The sequence below is a fragment of the Labrus bergylta genome, chromosome 3, assembly GCF_963930695.1.
Source record: "Labrus bergylta chromosome 3, fLabBer1.1, whole genome shotgun sequence".
Taxonomy (NCBI): Eukaryota; Metazoa; Chordata; class Actinopteri; order Labriformes; family Labridae; genus Labrus; species Labrus bergylta.
In genome coordinates this window covers 20,937,940-20,963,398 of record NC_089197.1, presented here as the reverse complement: position 1 = coordinate 20,963,398, position 25,459 = coordinate 20,937,940, and the positions used below count along the sequence as shown (strand labels likewise).

The window sequence follows — 25,459 nt, the reverse complement described above, 5'->3', positions numbered from 1 at the left end:
TTCCTGACTGTATAAAAATAATTTTTACACACTGCCTCCACGCTACCCTCTCTCTCTCTCTCTCTCTCTCTCTCTCTCTCTCTCTCTCTCTCTCTCTCTCTCTCTCTCTCCCTTTTGTCCGACAGGGGCTCAGAGTGGACTCCTCTTTGAACTGTGAACTGGTGCCGGTGGACTTTGCAGACACGCGGCAGGTGAAAGCCTCTTTTAAGAAGCTGCTGAGAGCCTGCGCTCCCAGTGCCAACTCGTCTGACTCTGAAGACTCCTTCCTTAAAGCCTTGGAGGAATCTGAATGGATCATGCAGGTACACAAACATACTCAGCGACTCAAAGTTAGACCCCAAAAAACTGTGAGAATGACCCAGCAGTCAGCTCTTACTGCTCATCTCCGTATCAGATTCACATAATGAATAAATCTACTCTGAAGCCACTTTCCCAAGAAAACAGATTCACCACCACGGGAAAACAGCATTCATCTTATCATGCTGGTTATCTGATTGACCCCCTGCAGACCTACATTGAACATGTCATGCAAAAATATAATCTGTGGGAAACCCCTTATGGGCAACAAACAAGTAATTTAACGGTAGACCAAACATGGTAATGTGTGCACAGAGGAGATTAATTGTGTAAGAGTCTGTGTGTTTACATGTCTTTACATGCACATTTGTTGCTCTCCCACAGCTTCACAAGATCCTGCAGCTGGCACTGATTCTGGTGGAGCTTCTGGACAGTGGCTCATCTGTTCTGCTCAGCCTGGAGGACGGCTGGGACATTACTACACAAGTGAGAGGAATTCACAAATATCTATCTGAATAAACGCAGTAGAAAGACACAAACAGCTGTGAAGAAGAGGTCGAGCACAGAGAGGTTTCATTTTTGTGAAGACTTCATATTCTGTGTTAGCATCCTCATGTTTTTCTATTGATTTTGTGTGCTACAAAAACTCTAAAAATACATGACATTAAGAGTTTTTATTCTTGCGAAAGGTGGGAAAGCTAGCATTATCACCACAACGTGTAAAATCCTAAACATCATCTGTCACATGCCTCCCCTGCACCTGAACGCCCATGATAGAAGGAATAATATGTAGGGGGTAGTTAAGAGTGCGTAACTTCCATGTTGCGCAACTTCCATGTTAAAAGTCCAGATGGGGGCCCTTGCAATGTTTTACACCTCTCTCTTATAATCGCAGGAGTTGATAAAAAACAAAAGTAACACATTTAGTGATCAAACCAAAAACACAAGTTACATCCTAAATGATGCAGGATGAATCAGAGCTGCTGGCTCTGTCACTCTGTCATCTTACACTGATATATGTTCCAAATCTATATATTAAAAAAAGTTTGGATGAAAACATAGCTTGGATGCGAGTGCAAGCATTACTGTAAAAAGGAATAATTTATGAGAAACACTTCTTTACATAGTGAGTAACCTTTAGACTGCAACTGAGAACAAGTCCTCAGTGCTCCTCCCCTTCACTTCCCCCACAGCAGACGCACATGAAAACAACACACATGAAAAAACAGAGAGGGAAAAACAAAATCAAATCTATAAAAACAAAAAAAGAGAACTATGTAGCAAGATTGTGCCTCAGTTAATCCAAACAGCTGCTTTAATGATAGTAAAAATGTTTGATGTATCTTCACTAAAACAGAGACTGAAAGAAGCAAACTTCCATCAGTCTCAGTCTAATTTTTTTTTGTTTGTTGTGACAACATTTAAAGGAATTCTCTAAAGGCACTTGTGTCATCTATTTGGAGTGCATTGCTGAGCAGGCCAAATGAAAATAATAAATCTGGCACACCTCTCTCTAGCTCATCTTTTAAGCAGCTCTCTGACCTGATGATGCAGAGAGACAAAACAAATGTGCCTTGTGTCCCTGATTAGTTTTGATTTCATTCATTAAAGTTAATGGTTCTAAATCTAAGGCACGTTGCAAAGAAGTCAATTTGATGTCGATCAATTGTCAGGATCTGTTCCTTGCGTGTTTGCTCTCTGAGCTCATATTTCAGGGTTGTCGTGTTAAAGTGCACATGTTTATGTTAAGAGTGTGTGTCCTTCAAATGTGTTTACGGGGTTTGCAGAGCTCTGGGCTGCTGTTTAAAAGCACACTCTGTGCACCCCTTATGCCAGGCACGTGTTGGACCAACAGCATCTCTCTCCCCGGGTCACTGCTTCAATCACTTCAGGTCCACACTCAGCCCTCACAGGAAAATAACCTCCATATGCTCTGACTCTCCTGGCTCTGTCCACGGACCATAGACACCCAACAGACAGGATACAGAACAGTCTTTGCTTTCTTTATAAAACCTGTTTTTTGTTTCCTCTGTTCATCCCTAGTCTTACCCACTCAGATCGAATAATCTCTCTCATACCTTGCTTCTTTTTTTGAAATCCTCCTTCAGTCTGCTGAAGTATCAAAATAATCTGAGGGGCTTATTTCCATGCCGAAGTTGAATGGGGCTTTCTCTTAAACCCCTCGGTGAAGCCAAAGACTATTCTTCTCGCTCATTCCACACAGGTCAGGGCTCATTAGTTGTGTTGGAGGAGACACAGGCATGGAAGCAGGCCAGGCGTACTGCATGTGTAGACAAGTCGTTCTCCACTGGTGTTTTGTGGAGCGAGCTTAGGTGTCCCTATAAACCTGTGCTACAATGTTATAAAAACGTAATGGGATGTAATGAGAAGATTCGTTAAATATTGTGCTGTCAGAACATGGGTCATTATTAGATTGTATGATATATGGTGCACAAAGACTTGCAACACTGTGGCTCCCAAAGGTATACTTTTTAATTTGCTGACTGGGCTCGAGACGCCATAGTGCTGCGTGTCTTTATGCATCATATCTAGTGATTTTTTTTATGATTCAGCACCTAAATATGTGATGTGTGTGTGTGTTGGCTGACTTTTTCATTATTAAATTGTCACAATTTGATGTTGCATTTCAAAACATACACTGGGAATACTGATGCATTCAGCAGATGATTATCTAAATTCCAAATATTCTCATCATCAGTCTAATGACTGGACCACAGTACAGCACATTAACCAATCACGATACAGACATGCACTAGGTGTCATCTGGTCTTGTTCAACAATAACGTCTCCCACTCATTTCACATCTTGGTTCATATCGCTGTATTCAAATAAGTCGTTTATCATCGGACAAGGCACAATATGTATTTCTTGTCATTTATTCTGATGTCACTAGCATAAACATAATATTAAAGGAAGGTTTCCAAGTTAAATCTAGATGAACACATTCCAGTAATTAACCCCAAATTAATTTTATCGTTTTCCAAAGCAGACTATAACAGGAGCAAAAATGTATCACAAAATAGTAAAAAAAAACAGCTTTAACTGTGTAAGTGTCTTTCTCTTTGTTCGTCTAACTGTTCCCTTTGCTCTCTGCAGGTGGTGTCTTTGGTGCAGCTGCTGAGCGATCCTTTCTACCGGACTCTGGAGGGTTTTCAGGTGCTCCTGGAGAAAGAGTGGCTGTCCTTCGGCCACAAGTTCTGCCAACGGAGCAACCTGAGTCCCAGCAGCCAGGGCGGCGGCTTCACGCCCATCTTCCTGCAGTTCCTGGACTGCGTGCACCAGGTGAGGACTGATCTACACCCCCGCAGCTGCTCCATACTGCAGAGCATCTACAGTATGCTCCCCTGCTTACATGACTTCTCTCCTCTTTCTTAACATGACTTAGCATCTTTATACCGTGTCCATGAGTTCATCACATTCCTCAAGAGCATGCAGATGGGGGGGGGGGGGGGGGGGGATAAGGCAAGAAATCCAGCTGTCAGTATCTATACATTTGGTTTAGTTTTGCACTCGGCATTCCAAGCACTGGATGTGTATTTTCACCCAGGAGGCTGCTGCCCAGATGGTTCGCTGATCAGCGCTGAGTGTGTGCTTACGTGTTTCAGCATCCCTTCACATGTTTGTGCGTGTTAAGAGCTGCATGTGGAAGAGTAGTTTTGGGGGATAGAGGAGGGCTTTGGGTGTTCTCAGGACTTTTTGGGGGAGAGGGTTGGATTGGAGCGGAGTTAAGAATGGAGCTCGTACAGCTGAGGTCCAGAGAGCGCAGAAGTGTCCGCGCTGAAATGTTAACTGCGGAGAATGTCGTGGTTTATTTCCCTGTGTCCCCTGGGGTCTCACAAACCCACTCCCATACACTTACATCAACACATAGTTTCAGCATTTGTCTTTTGAAACTGAAATCTTGGCAGCTGAGACTGTACGACGGGGTCCTGGAGAGCTATAAACAGGGAGGGGGGAGTGATTCAGACAAGGGCTGAAAATAGAAGTGCCTCATCTCCAAAACAGCTGTTGTTTTTGCCAATAGACCCAGGTGGCCTCAAATATTCAACACTTGACCGTCATTGGCCACTTCACACCGCTGGATGGGAACAATGAAGCTGCGGTTCTGATTGTGTCTGCTGGTGATGATATCACTGAGCTCTGACCCCACCAGGGCAGAAGAAGGTCTTCCTGTATCTAATTGCTCATTTATGCACTGGAGTGATGTGAAGCTCCAAACAGCAGGACACAGTGCAGCTGCAGCACACACACACTGACCCCCCCCACCCCTCTCTCTGTCATCGACTATCTCTGACCATCTCTTCATGTCTTTGCAGATTTTGGCGCAACATCCTCTGGAGTTTGAGTTTAATCAGTATTATCTGAAATTCCTGGCCTATCATCATATCTCTAACCGCTTCAAGAACTTCCTGTTGGACTCAGACTACGAGCGCTTGGAACATGGTCAGTGTCTTTCACAGTTTAAACCAGAGGGGATTGTGTTGTTTTATTAAATCTCATCTTAACTGAGGAAATTCTGCATTAGAAGAGACCCAGATAAACTTTCATAGAACCAGGCCATGTTTGAACTGAGATTAATGTGCAAAGAATATCAGTGAAGCAAATGCAAGTTTCCTGTGATAACAGCCGTTCCATTTATTATATCCATTTATGGAACAAGATTAATCTGGCATTAAAAAGAGTTCTCAGAGGTTACAGTATTCAAGGATTCCTCCACCATGTTTTTTCTTTTTTAAGATTTATCTTTGGGCTTTTTGTGCCTTTAATGTAGAGATAGTACTGTGGATAGAGTTGGAAATCAGGGAGAGAGAGATTGGGGAATGATATGCGAGAAAGGAGCCACAGGTGGGGCGCACGCACTAACCCATGTTTTTAAATGTGCAGCTACAGTTACTTAAATCACCCGTTGGGAAATGAATTACACTATAGGTTGATGAACAACATACATGAACAGACAGTTAATAAGTGATGCTGGCTTTGATAGTCAGAGCTAAAGATGCATTTTGTGTTGGTGAACTGTGAAAGTGGGGCATTGGCCTTCCCTGACAGATACAGCCAAAACTGTATTTTTCCTGTATTGCGTCATACTACACATAAATTAAAATTTAAATGTATCACAACATTTATGAACATTATGTTGTGCTTCTCCTCCTCTGTGCATCTCACAGGCTTGTTGTTTGAGGACAAAGGTGATAAACAGGCCCGCAGAGGCATCTGTATCTGGGAGTGTATCAACAGAATGCACAAGAGGAGTCCCATCTTCCTGAACTACCTGTACAGCCCGTCAGAGAGCAACGTGAGTGTTTTATGACTCTCTGTCCTGCATGAAGAAGAGCTCCTCTTCACTCTTCTGACAGCTACAGTTAATCCATTCAGAGTTATGCTCATCATTGACTGCTCACTTTTCTTTTGAATTATATTGTGTTCTCGATGTACATGATGGGCATTATAAGACTGATTCTCAATATCTTTCTTTGTTTTGCAGGTGATACTGAAGCCGGCCATCGGCATCCCCAACCTGAATAAATGGGACTTCTTCACAGATGAGACTCTGTCCACTGGGCCGTGTTACGACTGGAGGATGATGGCTGTGAGGTCAGACAGCTCCGAGGAGGCAGAGACCCTCTCCAACAGTAAGAGGAGGATCGTGTGGCCGTGTTACAGCAGCGTGAGCCGTGCCCAGCCCGATGCCATCACCAAACTCCTGAATGTAAGAAAAAACGTTGATCTCTAGATTTAAACATGTTTGATCTCGTATTGTATGTCAAGTTCCTCATCTTTCTTTGTGATGCAGGACATTGAGAAGCTGGAGGGGGAGCTGAACCAAGCCCCTGAGAAGTGGCAGACCACTCTTGAGAGAGTCAGACTCAGCATTCAGGAAGACCTCACGGCAGAAGGAAATGTGTGTGTTAGAGTTATATAAAAAAAACTCTTCTTTTATGTGTTTTTTCCCCACTCATACTTTTATATTGTGTTTGCAGCTCAGTAAAGAGTCATTGTCAATCTCGGGCCTCATTCCCACGTCCAGCCTTCAGGCCTTTCAGCGGCGCTCCATGCTGCACCTGCCAGACAGCGGGCTGGGCGAGGACCGCAGCACCACCACAGCCAACGGGATCAACCGCCGCGCTGCAACGCTTTACAACCAGTTCACCCCCAAGAGCGAGGAGAACAGGTGGGTCGTGACCTTTCAAGTCCTCGGGAAAAAGTAAGAATCCACATTTGAGTCGGCCCAAACTGCTGCTGAGGGACCTATCCAGTTCAGGAAGATGAGTCAGGGCTGAAGAATGCCGTGTGTCATGTTTGTGAGGATTGTCTGTTCTCTGCTAAAGTCTGGGTGTGTAATTTTGCAATTACGGCGAGGTTAAAGTACAGTCTCTTGGCGATGATATCTGGAGATTTTCCAGATTTTGGATAGAATAGAAATTCAAATCCACTCAATGTAAATTATTCTTTTTAACTTCCTTGTATACGTGCTCTACGTAACTAACGGGCCAAAAGCAGGCAAAAGTTTAACAGATGATGCAGCATGTCAGACAACACTTGACTTGAGATACGTTTTGAGAATCTTGCAACCACTGAATGCACCAACAATTTATTTATCATCCTATATGTATATCCTTTATACATAAAAAAAAATGTAATCATCTAAATCATTCCAAATGTTTGCAAGCTTCACACCTTCACTCTCCTGCATTTTAGCCATATAGTTGATGCAGATTTTTTTTTTTGTTGAGGACATGGCTTGAGTCTGATCTTTAAACCCAGTGTTTTACATGGAAATACGTTCCAGAACAGCGAGTATGTCAACGTTTGACAGCTGAAGTTTCTGCAAGTGACCTTTGACAGAAGGTATATAGAATATTCTTGTCTTCTATCACAGAGTTATACATCAACCCCTGTTCTGACCTCCTTACACATAGGAACAGTATGTACACATACTGTAGTGCAGGAGTTGTTTTTGTACACGTGAATAAATAGGCCAGACAGGCTTTTGTTGGCCAGGGATTCTGACTGTGCAACTAATGATGGGATAAGCTCCATCAAGCTCTGATCGTGCACTGGAATAATGAGTCAAAACAATAAATAAATCAAAATAAGGGACGATGAATAGACTGCACTTATAAAGGGTCATTTGCGAATGCCATGGTTGACATCCAGGCTACTTGGATCTGACAGCGTGTTGTTTTTCAGATCTTATGAGGGGATCCTGTATAAACGTGGAGCGCTGCTGAAAGGCTGGAAACCTCGCTGGTTCGTTCTGGACATTACCAAACACCAGGTGAGCAAGCTCTGACACATTCATGTTTCAGAAATATTAAACAGTCGTCTGAGTAACAGGCTGTAGTTTAACATCCCTGTGCTCACAGCTGAGGTACTACGACACCGGAGAAGACACCAACTGCAGAGGCCACATCGACCTGGCTGAGGTGGAGTCTGTGGTTATCGCCGCCCCCACTATAGGAGCTCCAAAACACATCAGTGAAAAGGCTTTCTTTGACGTGAGTGCATGTGAACAGGGGCCCGTTTCTGAAAGAAGGTTCAACACACCCTCAGTCTAACCCTGAGCTCTGGGTTGATTTACTCTCAGGTGGGAAACTCTGAGTTTTTGGTTCCAGATCAGCAGATTTTAATTTGTTAAGTCAACTCTGAGTAGGTCCACTCGGTGTTCAGCGCGTGCACCACAACGATAAAAAGCCAACATGAATGGAGCCCCGATTCTACGATTCAGCATGGCAACAGGTGACAAAAAAGAGATGCTCCCACTTTAACCATCTCGAACTAAAGTCTATCTTCATGCGGACATACGGCGAATATGTACAGGTTTTAAGAAGGGGAAAAAAGTAACGCTGCTGCAGCGGCAAAGGAGAGAAAAGTGGTATAATGCGTCAGCGCGTAATGTCAATTAATTTAATAGTTAATCAGAATTATTATAGGCCTATTGCAGGTCAAATCTGGTGGAATTGTAGGCCTATTGAACCTACAATTTATTTTCATTAAGATGTAGCCTACTTTAAAACAGCTCAAAATGAAATATAGGCTAATAACATAATAGGCTCATATAGGCTAGATTTAAAGTTAACTTCATTCAGAGTCTATTTGAATGTGCATTAACTTTATTCATAACATAGGCTAATGCTGTATTCACACACATAGGTTAGGCTTAATATCCTCTCACCTTTATCCCGTTTAGTTTATTAGTTAACCCTAATTAAATGAACATCTCCCGACGTTAATGTAGGCTCTAATTCCTTGCGGAGTAATGCAGCCCCTTCATACCGAGGCTCGACTAAAAGACGCCATGTTCGATAAAATAAGTAACTGACTCAGAGGGAAAGTTACCTCTCCATCTGGAACGGGCTGGATTTACCCCTCTTTCTCGGGTTTGAGTGACCTCCTCTTTTGAAACTGATAACCCAGAGTTTCCCTCATTTCAGGGTTAACTGAGTCCGAGTTTGCACAAAACCTTCTTTCAGAAACTGGGCCCCTGATGTGTCAAGTTTTTGAATCATGTTTGTGTTTTGGTTGGAGGTCTGGAATTGGTTTTGCTTAAATAAATGTGTCAAAATTAGCTAGAGGGAAATCCTCTAAAGGTTCAAATCACAGCTTTCAAGCTACAAGATGTTTGCCATCTGCCCCCAATCAGAGCAGCTGTTCCTCTGATGGCATATTTCAAGTATTCACTTGTTTGGTTTGCACTTTGTGTTTTATAAGGGTTAGGGGTCAATGAAAACACATTCTTAACTCATTGTGATTGTGGAGATATGTTATTGCCCTTTGTTGTCTGATTTTTTTTATATATTGAACTAGCAGCATAGAACTGTCGGATTCCATCTGCTGTGCAGAAGTGTTAAAGTAAACCAACAAGAAGAAAAACAAATAAAGGTCATAATTGAATAGGTAGCTTATGTCAATTTACAATCAACTTTGAGAATCATATATATTTACAGGATGTAAGAGAAAAAAGAGTTATGTTAGTCAGAGAGTTAGACACACAGGAGAGCTGTTCCTTGTTTTTATTTTGTTCTGTTGACATTCTTGTATGTTTAGTCCTTTTTGTCAACTTTTAGAAAAGCTATTGCAAGAAAGAGAACTTCCCAAAAGTGTAACAAAGTCTGTAACTCTAATACAAATCCCTGCTTCTAATACAGGTTTGCCCCACGTCTTTAATCATCTTTTATGGAGCTATTTGTGTTTTATTACAGTTTTTAGTTTAATAGGTTTATGTTATTATGTTTGGAGCCGCTAAGCAATACAACATGTCTTTGATTATGTGACAGTCTTGTTGTCTGACATCTCTCTAGCTGAAGACCAGCAAGCGGGTTTACAACTTCTGCGCCTCGGATGCGCCCAGCGCCCAATTGTGGATGGACAAGATCCAGAACTGCATCTCTGACGCCTGAAGACAAAGACCAACATGGTGAAGAGTGGAGGAGGCGTCAAGCAGAGGCACGTTGACTCCGCTCTCAGATGTCTTAAATTGTGGGACCACTGTGAATAAAGTGCCTGGTAGCAGAGGATGGATGATGTTGACACACCTCTCTGCCTGTTACTTAGCAGCTAGCCAGGCTGACCTCACTCTTCTTCAGCACGAGTCAAACGCTTTTGTCTCTGCTGTCAGCCGCCTCATGGATCAAGTGGAGATAAGCTGATGTTTTAGGAGACTGCACTACAGAGGAAATGTTATCCTACTTAAGCTGTAAATAGATCAAAGCAATATCACTGGCCATTCGAACTGTGGGTTCAATTTTAGATTTAAAAGAATGAGAAAAATAGCCTATGAAAGAATTTCTATCAGATATTTTACTACAAGGTTATTGCTGCTTAAAAAAAAACATAAGAACCGCCAAAAACTCAGAGGTTATAATGCACAACATGAGAAAGCAATTTGTTTGCACTTAGCTCTAAAGTATGCACTCCTTATCAAATATAGATTTTCTATCAGATGCAGACAGCCAGACTAAAGGCTTTACTTTACAATGTACATATATTTCAGCAAGACAGAAAACATGAGAAGAGTTTGCACAGTGAGTTCAAAAGAGTGACCTGACATTTTTTTCTATTTAAATAAGTGAAGTGTGTGTTTTTTTCTGTTACGTTGTGTGTCAATTGATCTGGTTAACACGGTTGTCTCATGTCATGTAAATTATTATTTTTTATTAAAAGTGTAACCGTGTCAGTGTGGTGGCTTCATGCATTTCCTGTAAATACCCGTGTGACATTTCATTTTATATATTCTGTATGTACTGAACATAAGTATACTTTTCTAACCATAACTCTAATGTGACCAACACGTCATGTGTGTGTCTCTGTCTTTTGTATTGTTACTGGTGCAAAAAAAAAAAAAAACCTGAGTGGCCTGTTCCTGTTTGTGAAACATTGTTCTTAAGATGAAATGGAGACCCTTCAGTTGTCATTGAGTGTCCAGGCATGTGTGTCTGTGTCTTTTAAGGGCTTTTAAAAAAAAAAAAAAGAAGTAAACATTTAATCATGTAAGTCATTGTGGTTTTCAGAGACCCTCTTCCCACCTGTGCAACTTACCTACAGTTTCATTGAAATAAGAAAATACAAATGAAACTATACAAAGATGTCAGAGGCTTTCTCTTGTTATTGTATCTTCTCACCATGTTTTGTGGTGAAACTAATTTTTTTGGAAAATAAACCAAACAAACTTGAAACTACCCATTACTTGTGATCTTGTTGTACTGAGTGAGTATGAATACTACAGCCACATTGTGAATTTCCCCACTCACGGATCAATAAAGCTTTATGTCTCATTAATATGACAGCATCAATGATTTCTTTTAATTATATTTTCATACCACGGTATGAGGTATTACATTTCCATGTTGCCCGTTCATCCATCTCTCCAAATTCGAGGGGAATGTATTTCAGGAACCTCCTAAAGCAAATATCTTGAAGTTGGCACAAATCTCCCCTGAACTTGAATGTGAACTGATGGTCACTGAGACAAGAAGTCTTACAGCCAGTCTGCTAAGCACATGGTAGTGAATATGCTTTTTCTGATTACATGGCATGAGAAAAAAGAAACCCCCTCTGAAATGCAAACCGTGACACCCTCGCTCATTGATCCGTCCTACAGTTGTTAACAAACAATTCATAAGGAGTCAGTCTGGTTCAGGCATTCCTTTCCTTGTACTTTCTGTTTGGAGCTGTATCGCATGTAACAGGCTAAACTAAGCCAGTCGCAGCAGATGGCTGAATCCAAAAGAGTCCGCTTCTTGAAGTTTCTTCCTGCTTAAAGGCCCTTGTTTTTGTTCCTCAGGCATCAAGTGATTTCTTAGTTGGTGGATAAAGTTGGGTCTCTGTTGATATAACACGGAGTATGTCAAATAAAGACGTACAAATAAAAATAGGTTTGTTGAGAAACATGCTGACTGAGTATTTAGCACAAAGAACCACTGCTAAAGTCTTGAACCTTCCATAATAGCTGTAGAAGACGACAGACCTTTTGTAATTACCACATTTTTCTGGTTCTTTTTTCCCCTCTCTCTCTCTCTCTCTCTCTCTCTCTCTCTCAATGAAAGGTTACATGATAAGCCTGTTGTTTTTTTTCTCTCTGAGCCAACAACACGTTCTGGAGAGGATGATGATGGCTGTAGCACTTGCCAGCAATGAATATAATGTGACTGGGCTCTGTGGCGCCTGGTTGAACAGGACTCCTTAGGTCCCAGGAAGGCTTGTCTCCCCTTGTCTGTGAGCTGAAGGTCAGAAGGGAAGCAGAAAGGAGGAGGGGGGGGGGGGGGGGGGGGTTGTTTGTTCCTCAGTGCGATCTCCCAGCTGGCTTCTGGCAGCAGGTGCAGAGCTGCAGCAGGCCAACATCTGGGCAGAGCCTCTGGCAGTCCTCTCCATATTTAGCTTCACACTCGGGGTACGGAGATTAGGACCTCTGCCCACAAAAGGGGGGCTGAAGCGGAAGTTATCCAGCAGGATTGTGTGGAATGGTATGATAGGAATCATTTCCTCCAACGGCAGGTTGGCTTTTACTCAACAGCTATTTTATTGATCCCTCATTGCTGCTTTCTTCTCATTGGGTCTGACCAGATCATGCAACTTAAGTTGTTTAAAGCTTTTAAGATAAAAGAGAATCACTGTTACATAAACATGTCGTGAATGAGGCCACTTTTCTGCCCACGCAAGAATCTCTCAAGTGAAGACAAATAATTGCTGAAAGCATGTATTTTATCTAATACAAGCCTTGTTTTGATATAACGCAGCCCTATGTAAATTATGTTGTGTAACTTGGCCAAATGTCTGTGCTGGGTTCAGTGTGATTGCGTTACTGCTGTCCTAAAATAAAGACAAATCAAAAGCAATCCATCGAAATTAACATTTGCACGTATCTGTTGGTTTTGGATCCCACACTCCGCATGCGCTAAAGGCTTCTGGTGTACAAAAACAGCTTGAAATATTAGCTTATTGGCCCCTTCCATGGTCCTCCAGAGGCAGATGATACTAATTTATTTTATAGTTCCTTCAAATCCCGTTGTAGCCCTGTGGTTGTAATAAATGCAGGCTGTTTAGCAGTTTTCATTTTCTGGGTGACTCTGTAGTCACTGCTGCTGGGGGCCCTTATGCCTCTAAAGCCCCGTGACCCCTCAGCGGGCACATGTCTGAAATGCATATCACTCCAAATTCTGATCTCACTGGCTCGACACACGTTATTGTCCCACCCTAGAAATCAGGGATGATGTCAGCAGCCCGCAGCATTTGGGGCTTGAATGCATGTATCAACTGATCTGCAGATGATTGTATCCAGATACAAAAAGCAAAACGACAACTTTGACTAAGAGATAGCAGTAGTGGGGTTTGTGTTAACATTATCATTCAGTGGATCACTCAGCACAGAGTCCATTCAAGCATGTGAAATGCTCGGGGCTGTGAGGTCACTGTGGGAAGTCATTTAACCCAGAAAACAGGCATCTGCCAGCAGACATCCCAAAAAATGTGAGTGTTTCAAATCCGTTTGGATGAGGATATTTTGGACAGGAATCAGATGAATTGGTCATGGGCATTAGGGTACTTTTCCAACACATGTGGCGAGGGTGAGGCTGCCAGAGATGTCCTTATTTTTGGAATGTCGAGGGGCTTGTGCAATTTAGATGCGGAGATTAGAAATTCCCAATTCTGAGAAGTCTTTGCACACAAAAAGGGCGCCACATTTTTTCTCAGATTCTGGGATAAAAATATCTCCTATAAAAGAAATGTGAACAACAAATCTATTTTTCACACACCAGATTATTGATTCAAGACAAATACTGCTCTCACTATTCTGATTTTTTGTTTTGTTTATTCTAATAGTTTTTACATATCATCTAAAGTTGAATGTTGACTTTGTGCACTCGTTGAAGAGCTGTCAATCATAATAACAAAGATGTCTATAAAAGGACAAGCATTGTGGATGACATGATCTGTTTTTGTGGTTTAGCACATTCCTGGTTACAGTATTAGTTGTGAGTTTTGGACAATCTGTCTCTATTCCTGATCTTATCTGTTACCTGCCGGTATAAAGAGATCTGTGAATGAATGCAGGTACTTATCTCATCTCCTGCTCTGACAACTTTGAACTCATGAACTGTCTCTTTCCATCCTGCTCCTCTCTCAAACAGTAACTCCACAAATAAGAAATGCTGGCACGTCTAAAATAAAGTATTCTACAAAATAAGTGTTTTCTGGGTAGCTTGAGTCTTCTGTACCAATAATCTTAAACAAACCTTTGCAACAAAGTAGAATATCTACATATATGAAAGCAGGATACAATGTTTTCATGTGCAACACATAACAAGGATCCTTCAATAACCTGATCATAATTTGTGCACATGTAGATGACTATAAAGTAGTAGCTGTACGGTTTATATCACACAAATAGGACAAACATCCAGCGTACAGTCCTTCTGCTTTAAGGTTATTTCAATACTTTTCTTTAGGCTTACAGTCGCACTTGACTGATATTTGAGATTTATTTGGTTAAAGTATTCTTTGAGATTTTGAAATGTTAAAAAGTGTTTGGTTGAAAAGTGAGTTTTTCTTATCATCTTATTTCTTATCTAGTGTCTAGGAACGTGGGACTACTTTAATAGCAATGTAGGTTTGCTACTGAATAGCAGACCTACATTCTGTCAGAATAAGACCAGATTTAGTGAATTATGAAGCACCATCTGAAAATGATGCTTTTTCAGACACATTACACCTTACGCCATGAACAGTCAGCACCTGCAGTTGGCTGAGGCCATCGTCATTGAGAGTTATGGCTGAGGAAACTCAGGCTCCTAAAACATCTTGTAAATTTTGTCCATGTAATTTTCTTTTTAAATCTAGCATGTAAACCAAAGAAGACTGTTTGACTGTGCCATGTGGTTTTTGCAGTTGGCAGCTGTAACATGCATTTGATGTACCAGTACTCCTGCCCAGTTTCTTTTCAAATGCTGACCCCTGGTGGATGCTCTCTGCCATGATCCAAATGTAGACAAGTCTTTATTGAAAGCAGGGAAGAAAGGGTAGGCCATTTTCTTTAACCTCAACAGTCACCACAAATAAGAAATGCTGGGACCTCTAAAATAAAAATAATGTTAAAAACAATTGTTTAGTTTTATTTTTTTAACAACTTGAAACAGTAACAGATGCAAACTCTAGCTGATAAACACTACTACAGTGGAAGCTTATCTTTTGTTTATACTCTGCTAGATATCAGTAAAATAGTCAGGAATTTCCCTTATCTGCTAATCCCTATAATCATGTTGTGAGAAAAACACAAGAAAAAGTAGTTATTTTAACACAGCACATTAAATAAAAAAAGGACAAACTTGTGAAAGAAAAACTAAAATTGACTTTTGATGAAATACATTTTAATTAAGGGCCCTTATTCTCCTTTTTTCATTCAATGGCGTTTGTCCAGTCTTCACAGAGACATGTCAGCAGTCATCATCATCTCCTGATGAAGACAAAGCTCCAGAAAAAAACAGGAAGTGGAACTTGACTAAAGAGGATTTTTTCCCCCAGGTAAATAATGACCTTGAACACTGGAAATGTCTTTTTTGGTTACAATAAAAAAAAAAAAAAAAAAAGATATAATGTAGTTAATCCCAGCTGTACTTTTGAAATCAATACAAATCAAATTACTTGAACAGTTTTCTTGGCAGCTATTGTGTTGCTCTGTACGCTAATGTTATCAAATATCTCCACTTTTGGCTCCAGTGTTCATTTCTGTCAGATTCCTCATCATCATCCTGTCATCCAGCTGTCATGTTCACTGAGTTTGAGCGTCCTGTTTCTTCTTCTCCTGCCACCACTTCTTCCTCATCTCCAGCTCAGCATCGGTGAATGAAGCCGGGCCCCAGTTAGTGATCCTCTGAGGTCCTTTATGACCTGAAAGACCCGGTTATACAGCAAGTGAGAGTAATCATGTGTTTATCTAAATGTTATCTCTGCAATGGAAATCAAGATCTTACTTATCTTAGATTTTTTTTTTAAGTTTTCTAATAGCTGAACATTACTGATTTTTTCTTCAACTTGACATGAATCTGCATGATAATTTAAATTATTTCCATACCTAGAGGTTTGACTTTGTCATGTATTTAGTCTGTAGATCACTCAGAAAAGAACAAAGTACTAGGGCATAGTTGTGAAAGCTCAACCCAAAAACCCATACGATATATTCACCTGCATTTTCTTTTCTAGAAGAACCTTGTCGCAGGGATTTTCTCTTACTCAGCAACAAGATCATTAGTGAGGTCACCAGTTGAGGTTGTTCATAAGGCCAAGCATTCCAGTTCATCTCAACAGCATTGCATAGCGTTGAGGATTAAACTGCTTAAAAGAAGTAGAAGTAGCTACCCTGAGATCAACCTTTTATTTTAATACTAGCGTCTGAAACCTCAAGTCTGGCATTTAACCATTGCCATCATGGTTTTCTAGAGCTGTAAGTGACTACCATTGGGTAAGGTTGGAATTAAATAACTACTCCTCAGTCGTGATTGACAGACTGCTGAAGCTCTACTGAAAATGAATTGAAACTATAATTTTAGATCATGAACTTGTGAGGAACATGTTTACAGGAGAACAAATATGACAGGAAGTGCTGTCATTTTATCTTGTACTTATACTCAAAATCTGCCATAAGAAAGACTGCAGGCCCTTCAGCATTGTCTCACTTTGGCTACATGCACGGCTTCTGTGTGGTCTAAAGGTTGAGATCAGAGCTCTGTGCAGACCAGACTGGTTCTTTCACACAAAACTGATGTCTCTTTGCACATGGGAGCAAAGTGAAATTAAAACAAAAACATAAATTATGCTAACAAATGTGTCCACTTACTTAATTTTGACAAGTGCTCATTGCTCTAACGTTCTAATTTAATTTTTTTTTTTTAAAAAGTCAATAAGGCCTTTCATATAAATGGTGGAACGTTACATTTTAAAGAATCAAACACACAACATTTTTAAAGGGTTACAACACATGTGAGCTCTTAATTGATGAATAATTAACAAGTGAAACATTAATAAATACTTTTAAGGGATTTTCATACCTGGCTGGATGAGACGCACCAGCCCCTCGTGTTTGGCCACCTTATCCTTCCAGGTCTTTGTCTTGTTTGCAGCTCGCTCCAGCTTCTTTGTCACCTCCTGCATAACACACAACATAGGGAGAGAGAGAGAGAGAGAGAGAGAGAGAGAGAGAGAGAGAGAGAGAGAGAGAGAGAAATTGATTATTTAAATGTTGAGGCATCTGAGAAGAGAAGCCAGCAGAAGAACCATCCGTATGACCAATCATAATTTATGATGTTCATATTTTGAAATAAGTACACATTTAAAACAAAAACTATGAGATAAGTAGAGAAGGAAAAAATATATTTTTTTAAAACTACGTTGGCTAAATGTAAGAATGTGCCTCCTTTTTTACATCACCGTTAACCTCTGCATGTGTTACCTGACCTTGTATTGCTCCAGGGCTCCTCGCCGCTCCGTCTCCAGTCTATCCAGCTGCAGCATGGCCGCCTGCAGGTCCTTCTCCTTGGTCAGCTGCTCGGCCACCAGCTCCTGCTTCTCAGCCTCGGTCTGAGACAGCGCCCTCTGCTGCTGCAGGTGGATCTGTTCCAGCTCTGACCTCTTCGCTGTCTCCTCTTCTAGCAACCTGCGGTGGAAAACATCGCAATGATGCTAGACTTACTACTAATTTACTTTCTACCCAATAAACTAAAACTGTTCAGAACACCAGGAAATCTAAAGCTGGAGCCAGAATGGAAGAGTGGAAAAATCCCAAATGTGCTCTACGTGTGTGTGTGTGTGTGTGTATCTGAGACCTGGCCTGCAGCTTGTGCATGGCCTCTTCATCCTTCTTGGCCTGCCTCTCGTCTTCCAGTGCCTCCTCCAGCCGGTGGTACATGTTCTCCAGCTCCCGGACGCGCTGTAGGTACTGCTCCAGTTCACTCGACTTCTGAGCCACCTGCTCCTCCATCTGCTGACGCACCTGAATCAACACACACACACACACACACACACTGTCACACACTAGGCTCTTCAACCAAGCAATAATCTACACATGAACAGTAAATCTTCACGTTTGGCACTATTTGTGGACATTTGCTGACTGTTAGTCTCATCTTTATCCTCTGTGATGCTTCAGTGTAAGTCATTTAATCTTTAATGGTTTTCAGTTTTTGGGCTTTTGATGCCTTTATTAGAAGTGACGGTGATGAGTCAGAAATCAGGGATAGAGAGTTGGGAATGACATGCGGGGAAAGAGCCACAGATTGGATTTGAACCCAAGCCACCTGCTTGGAGGACTATAGCATTCACACATGGAGCGCACGCACTAACCACTAGGCCACCAGCGCCTTTCTCTCTTCAGTCACTGAACTAAGATGATGATGATTCATAAGTTTGTGCAGCTGACATTCAGACAAAAGATGACTCAACATATTGTGATACATCTTTTTAACTTTTTAAAGCGTGTTTCCTGGAACGATGGAGCCACGAAGGGCTGATGAAAATTAAAATAGAATAAAGACAGTCCTAACAAAATCAGTAATATTCTGACAGGACCATGTGGCACCACACATGCTATGTGACACTTATCCCACTGATAGTCAGGACAAAGGATCTGGGCTATGGGAAGCAGACCCAGACTCAAGTCTTTACCATTTTCTCTCTCTCCAGGTCCAGTTTGTAGCGATCCTGCAGGTCTAATTGAGTTTTCTCTCTTCTTCGCTCCTCCACTGCAGCTTCGGCCGCAGCCTCTTCCATTTTCTGAGAAGCACAAAAGAACAAGAGCTGTGACTTCCCTGCTTTAATGGAGGCCCACATAGGCAACATGAGGAATTACTATGACGACAAACAGGACACAATAGAGACCCTCGGGTTGGTTAAAGAGGAATCAATGCTTTTAATGGTTGAATCATTGAGGACAATGGTGACCCTGTAGTGTCAGTCTTACTAGTGAAACCAGGCCATATTCAGCATGATGCAGACATTAAACAGTGCATGAGAACACCTGGCAACACGAAAAGAGAAGTGAGAATCCACCACTTATGTAGAAGCACATCCTAAAGCAATCTGCAGGTCACATCTTTCAGCAGTCTGCAGATGTCCCCGACTGATATATATAATAGTTTGCATAGTAGGTTTTACTTCCCTTTTAACTTTAAAGGTTCTGCTGAATCGTGTGGTTTTATCTAGTCCATTTGGGTGTTTAAGGTCATTGTTCAACAAATTGTTCAAAAAAAGATTCAAGTGGAAAAAAGGGCAACTTGAATATATTGTGAAAGAGTCACAAAGACCCTGAAGTCGTTCATAAGTTAAATCATTGAGCTTAAGATGTTTAACAATCTTGTATGATTCAAGAGAAGTGACTATATGTTTAGTCATTTACAACAAAGAGAAGTTACACATTTAACCTATACCTCTACATGTTTACCTACAATAAAGCCCATATTTTAAAGACATTTTACTTGATTTAATACTTTCATCATTTCTTAACTTGTAAAAAAAAAACACAGGGTTTGGATGTAACAGCAGCATGATCACAGCTGCTGCTCTGACATGTCATGTTTTAGGACTACGTCGGAGATGATTCAATTCAATTCAAATGTAATGTAACGTAAACGTAATTCAAATTTGATGTAATTCCAATCATTGTTCTTTAAGATTTATGGAGAGTGTAATAATGTTGTATATTTACAAAAGGTTTTTCTCTCCATCACAACATAAATGACAGTGGTTAAGCTAATCAGATAGAAGAGAACATAAGATTACAACTTCATGTTTAAATAGTAAACACTACTGTATCAGAAAAGTAGGTTTACCATGGCAACTTGACTTAAGAAGGAAGGCTGTGTTTAAAACTTGAGTTGTGCAAATGTAACAGTTTGTAACACGACCCGAGGTGCATCAGCCTCCTTCTTAGAGTCTGTGTTACTGTTGACATTCTAATAGTTGAGCATGTAACACCACCTTCCTCATCGCCTCCAGCTGTCTCTGCTTGTACTCATTGGCCGCCTGGAGCTGCTGCATCCTCTCCACCAGGTCCTCCCCCTCGGCCAGCTGCTTCTGACGAAGCTCCCTGCGCCTCAGCCGCGCCTCGCGGTGAGGAGACAGCAGCCCCAACCTCAGCAGCTGGATGCACGTCTGGATAGCTGCCACGACACAGAGCAAGAAGGGAATCACTTACTAATACTGATACACGCTTCTACTATAGATGCAATGTTGTGTCAGTAAGGGTCAAGTTTACACATTCAAAAAGTAGACAATTACACTTATCTTCATGGCTACTATTCAATACCTTGAATCCATTCCTGTTTCTTCTTTTTGTCCGATGCACTGATCTCCAAGCTTTTATCAGAGCACTTGATTATAAACAGACATTTCTTCCCTTCTTTATCTGGCAGAGACTGCAGACGAGAAATATTATGGCTCCTTCACTCGCACTGAACCACACACAAAATACTATGCACTATAAAAACTATGCACAATAATAGATACAATGATTTAGATTGATAAAATGCAAACAGTGTCTGCTGTTTAGATAGGAAATGTGTCCTATATGTATAAGACATTGAGTAAAATTGGAAATAACTTCAATCAATAGAGTCCTATATTATGATTTGAATACCATACACAACATCCTATAAGTACATAACAACGTAACATAAAACAAACGACCGTTGGACCTCCACACAGCAGCTTTGGTCCAGAGTGATGTCTCCTTTCTGCTCCATCAGATCCTCACAGACATAATAGGACAGTGAGTTAGGGCGAAGCACAAACCAGCGCTCCGTCCAGTTCTTCCTTTTGTGGCCCTTTTTCATCACGTACCCCTTCAACACATAATGCAGAAAACAATTTTAAAATGACCTCATCAATCTGCGATAACAACTGTGACATTCTAAATATAAAAAGTGATGGTATTACATCATAAACAGAGAGAACATGTTTATTTGAAGTAAAGATACATGACACACTGTAGATGTTAAAGTTTTTGTCAAAATGAACAGAATTTTGGATGAGTCTTCGTGTACGATCAATGTCTTGTCTCACCTGCTTGAGGACGTCCAGTATGAGTTCCTGGAAGACCTCATTGATGCCCATACACAGGGTCTGGCGGTCAACAACCTTGCTGAAGTAATTCACCCCCACCAGTTCAATCAGCTCCCAAGCAGTCAGGCAGTTCTTCTTTGCATGCAGCTGGAGATTATAATCTGTAAATTTCTCCTCACTCCACCCGCTGCCCATGGCCTCTGTCAGCTTTCGTAGGAAGTACTCAATCTAAGGACAGACAAAGGAGCTTCAGGCCATGTTTGTTTGTGGGAAGAGAGGGTTAAAAGTGTACTTCTTTGTGTTTGTTTGTAAGGAAAAGCCCCAAGAGAAAACAACTTTAAGGACCTCTTCGGTAACGATGACCAGTGGGTATCTGTCTTCTGATAGAAAGTTGAAAATGCACCAGACTTTGAAAGCATCGTCATCTGAGATGGGTAGAGTTTTAGTGCAGATATTTTTCTTGTAACACAGAGTCCAGCACATCTTGTTGAACTCAATGACATCAAAATCCTTCTGTACCTAGGAACAACAACAAAAAAAGCAGCATTCACTCAGCGCTAGAGTCAAGGTTGTCAACAGCAACATTCAGTTTACAAATGCTTAGAAGGAGACTAATGGGTATCTCCTTTGAAAGCCTTTAGTCTGCAGGATGTGAGGTAAAAAAAAAAAAAAACCTCATGTCATTAAATGCCTCATTTTAATTCAAGTCAGAGCCTTCAGAAGAAAGGCAAGAACTCAGCTTCCAAGTGCAAAGAGTGAAACTCAAGCAGTTTTCTAAACTGACAGTGGAGTTATTGTTATAACTCTTGAGCCAATGTTTATTAGCGTTTGGTAACACTGAGGTTGTGATACTGTAGGGCAAAAACTCTATCAGGGACAAGAACTCCAACATTTGAATTAAAATGCTGTATAAACAATCCAGCCTTATTTCCATCTGTGCAAACATTATATACGCTGTTGTAGTTTAAATATCATGGCATTTTATCTGCACAAAGCTCTCTGCTACTATTTCAGCGTCGTTGTCCCCACCTTGTCAAGGATAAACCTGTTGAGGTAAGGCATGTAGCCCTGGTTTGACAGAGGCCCCTTATCATCGTCTTTGAAATGCTCTTCCAGGGCCACAGGGTCATGAGGGATCTTCATCACTGTGCATAGGTTGTGAGACAGCACCTAATGACACATATTTCAATATAAACACAAGACATGAGAACTGCAGGTGAGGGCACATATTTGCAAAATGATTATATACTGTATATGGGTAAGTGAAAGTTGAATCTCAATATCAGTCTCTCAGTGTTTAGGTGTTGCCACCACACATGCAGAAACAGCATCACTGGTGAAGCATAACTTCTGCTCTAGATTAAGGAACTTTCACTTCTCAGAATTAAAGTGTACAGCTGCATACTTCAGCTTTTTAGTATCAAGAATATAGTGTAAAGCTATGCAACTTCAGATGAACTATACTCAGCCTCTAATAATCTCAATTTGTGGTAGAGAAGTGTTGTGGTAGAGAAATGGTGGATAGTTTGCTTTTAAACTGGCCATCACAGGTATATTAGGACCAATTGGGGGTTTTCCTGGCCTGTCTGGCTGCTGTGTTCAGAGTGCATTTGTAAAGGATGAAAAAACTCTCCAGAATCCTCAAAGTCAGTCTTTTGAGTCTTTGTCAGGCTGTGCACACAAATAACCTCAATAAGCAAAGTGAGGCGCAGGCTGCAACATGGCATTTCTGGCTGACCTTAGTTTCCGTAAAACAACCTTTAGCATGCTTTCATTCCCTCAGACTTAAGAAGTGAATCATTGTGTGGAAGAACAAATGAATACCGTGCAATATGGCCCGGCATTTGAGCTTAGCTTACGCAAAGATTGATACTTAAATTAGTTTATCAAAAGTAGATGAAGCCATCATGTTGATGGGCCCCTTTTAAGACTTGTTATAATCTACATTAATGGACTTTTACTGGCAGATAAATGGTTAACACTAACTGTAGCTATTCATGTCATGTTTCAAATAATAAATAAAAAGTAACAAAACAGATGGCCTTAAAAACAATTTAGTGAATAAAAAATGAGTATATGTGAGATCAGCGAAAACCCTAAAACTAACTTTTTCACTTGGGAATTAGTCTATAATTAAACTAACCTAGATGAAAACAAAAGTGTCACCTGTTAACTAAAAAGTGAACAATGACGTTGATAACGTGACGTTCATTTTTAGTTTGTCTGTCCATTCACTTTATTCCCCTTACTCTAAAAACAATTCTCTTAACTATAAACTTAAAGCCGAAACGCACCTTTAACTGAGATTTGGACACTTTTCCACGATGATCCACGTCCATTGCTGTGAAGGCGTGCCATATTGATTTCAAAAGTTCATCTCGCAGCCACATTTTGTCCCCCAGCAGCTCCAGAAGAGGTCTTCCTGTGTGTCTGTTCCTATGGTCTGTTCATGGTGTGTTGAGTCAGGGTGTGTCTGAGTATAAAGGTGGTGGTGGCGCAGCAGGGAGCAGCCCACAGCTGAGATAAGAGCGCCACACATCGTTTACTTCTACGAATGATCAAAGTGGGAAATGTAAATGTAAACCGCAAACACGCTGTCAAAAAGACTCTGCAAGCAAGACGACGAACTATGGTCCAGTTGATGGAGGGAGTAGGGGAGACTGGGAGCAGATGTGACAAGGGGCAGTGGATCATCTCATTAAAACACCAGTCAGAAAAAAAACGATTCATTTCCCTATGTTCTCATTTCATGTCTTCACATAAAAACGGGTTGTCACTGCCCTTTCCAACCAAGAAGGTAGTCTCTGATTAAGAGGACACAAGCTGGTTTAAAGTTGGTTTTTGACACCTTGGTCATGAGATTGGGCTGGATCTGTAATGACAGTAACTTGAAACTGATACTTACCGTGTTCCTGTCCAGACTTTTTTTTATTTTTTTTTGGAGGGATGGGAGTCAAATGTTGATGTTCTCATGCTTGTGACCTTTATTATCTATGAATGTAAATATCTGTATTAACAATGATCATTCTGTTGTGCATCACTTTACATTGCCACACATTTCCCTCAATGTTTCTAGCCAGCAGGCCAGCTTGTGTCATGGTTAGTAGATTTTGGACACAGTGTTACAAGAGACCCAGAAACTTGGCCTTCAAAGTGGTTTCAAGATGAGATATTACATCAAATTATCTGATATTTGTTAGAAAATATCGTTTCAAACAAGAACAGAGAGCTCAGTAGTATTGAAACTCGGAATTAAAAAACACTGGAGGCATTTGTCATCTTAAATTGCACCAATGAGAAACTAGATGTTCAACCTTACACCAAAGAACTCCAGTGATTTCAATGCCCAGGCCATTTTCTAATCTTGCAAATAAAATCACAAGATCTCTGCTGAAACTGAGAACCCCCTGTAGTACGTGAGGTTTTTTTTAATACAATTGATATGCTGTTACAACTAGCTCTGAAAATAGAGACAGGTGTAACATCTGACTTCTAGTGTTTCAGTCAATAAAGTGACTTTTTCTTTTTCAATGAACACTGTTAACAAGTAGAACACAAATCAGTTATCGCAATAAAATCTGTACCTGAAGTCCAAGAGCATTTTGAATAAGGACATGAAAACCAAACTGTGTTTTAGTCCCGGTGTGGATCTTTGGAAAAAATAATAATATATATATATATTCCCATCAGCATTGTAAAATACTATTACAAGAAAGGCCACCAATAAATGATAACTTGAGAACAAATACAAAAGTATCAGTAAATACACCTGAACTAAAAGTATAAAAATCTAATTTTAAGGTGTGACTTATTTCTACAGAATATATTCTACAACACAGCTGTTTAGGGTTGAGTTCATTCATTTAGAACTGCTGGAGAACAATTAATACTCAACAATTCATCTGACAATATTTGGGGATTATAGTTTGAAAAAACTTGTTTTGTAAAAGTATTTCCTTCTGAAAAGCCAACGTAGACAGAGTAGAATAAAACCGTTCTGTAAGCAACATGTGCATTGTTCTGTAGTAAAGGATTAACTTCACTGTTTGGTGGACGATCAAAAACCTCTTACTCTTATCTCAACTGGAACGCATACTGTGAGAACAAATCAAAAAGAATGTATACCAAAACCTACTGCAAGTTTCAGTTCTAAACATACCACCTCATGTGAATAGTAAGAAAACTGTTTGTTTTTTTCAAAGCAAACATCTTGTTTCAGTACGAGAGGAAATGCACAGGCGGTGCTAATATCAGAAACATCCCATTAAAAAGATGATAAAAGTGCAGAGTAATATGAACCCATTGTTTTAGTGTATGCTGTCTGTCTACAAGCCATCAGAAGATTTTAATTTGGCATCAGAACTGCTGAATGACAGGGGGGGGGGGCTTCTAACCAGGTTTGTGTTTAAACATAGTATACAGCAATGTAAGGAAATCCCATGTAGTGGATAAAGTGATGCTTATAGTTCTGTGAGCTGGGGAGCACGGAGCAGATAAGCAATGCACACGTATCTGGAGGAAGTTCTGGTTAAGAAAATCTATTCATAATGTAGAAAAACTGTGCTTGCACAAGAAAACACTCAAGGTCATAAAC

The 25,459-nt window shown here is 40.7% G+C and overlaps 2 protein-coding genes across 3 annotated transcripts in view; one reads left to right on the top strand and one right to left on the bottom strand.

Annotated features, from left to right (window-relative positions):
* Positions 1 to 11,097, top strand: part of sbf2 (SET binding factor 2) — a 90,745-nt gene extending 79,648 nt beyond the window's left edge. For both annotated transcript variants that reach the window (XM_020661352.3, XM_020661347.3), the window contains 11 exons: positions 126 to 302; positions 682 to 783; positions 3,415 to 3,600; positions 4,635 to 4,761; positions 5,487 to 5,614; positions 5,804 to 6,028; positions 6,113 to 6,220; positions 6,300 to 6,490; positions 7,510 to 7,597; positions 7,686 to 7,817; positions 9,621 to 11,097. In XM_020661352.3, the coding sequence (XP_020517008.1) occupies positions 126 to 302; positions 682 to 783; positions 3,415 to 3,600; positions 4,635 to 4,761; positions 5,487 to 5,614; positions 5,804 to 6,028; positions 6,113 to 6,220; positions 6,300 to 6,490; positions 7,510 to 7,597; positions 7,686 to 7,817; positions 9,621 to 9,719 (1,563 nt within the window). In that variant the 3' untranslated portion in view covers positions 9,720 to 11,097. The remainder of the gene's footprint in view (positions 1 to 125; positions 303 to 681; positions 784 to 3,414; positions 3,601 to 4,634; positions 4,762 to 5,486; positions 5,615 to 5,803; positions 6,029 to 6,112; positions 6,221 to 6,299; positions 6,491 to 7,509; positions 7,598 to 7,685; positions 7,818 to 9,620) is intronic.
* A 3,804-nt stretch (positions 11,098 to 14,901) lies between these two features.
* swap70a (switching B cell complex subunit SWAP70a) lies at positions 14,902 to 23,463 on the bottom strand. Its single transcript, XM_020625843.3, has 12 exons — positions 23,160 to 23,463; positions 21,895 to 22,035; positions 21,211 to 21,384; positions 20,866 to 21,093; positions 20,499 to 20,645; positions 20,111 to 20,219; positions 19,783 to 19,964; positions 18,472 to 18,579; positions 17,634 to 17,800; positions 17,266 to 17,464; positions 16,860 to 16,956; positions 14,902 to 15,702 (listed from the first exon to the last, which is right to left on the bottom strand). Exons 1-12 carry the CDS (start codon positions 23,253 to 23,255, stop codon positions 15,584 to 15,586), a joined length of 1,767 nt encoding a protein of 588 aa, XP_020481499.2. The 5' UTR covers positions 23,256 to 23,463; the 3' UTR covers positions 14,902 to 15,583.
* Between the last annotated feature and the right edge of the window lie 1,996 nt (positions 23,464 to 25,459).

Coding starts and splice junctions, on each gene's coding strand:
- swap70a (XM_020625843.3), bottom strand. CDS start 23,255: ATGTGGCTGCGAGATGAACTTTTGAAATCAATATGGCACGCCTTCACA. Junction 22,036..23,159: donor TGTCCAAATCTCAGTTAAAG/GTGCGTTTCGGC, acceptor ATGTGTCATTAG/GTGCTGTCTCACAACCTATG. Junction 21,094..21,210: donor TGGTCATCGTTACCGAAGAG/GTCCTTAAAGTT, acceptor GTCTGTCCTTAG/ATTGAGTACTTCCTACGAAA.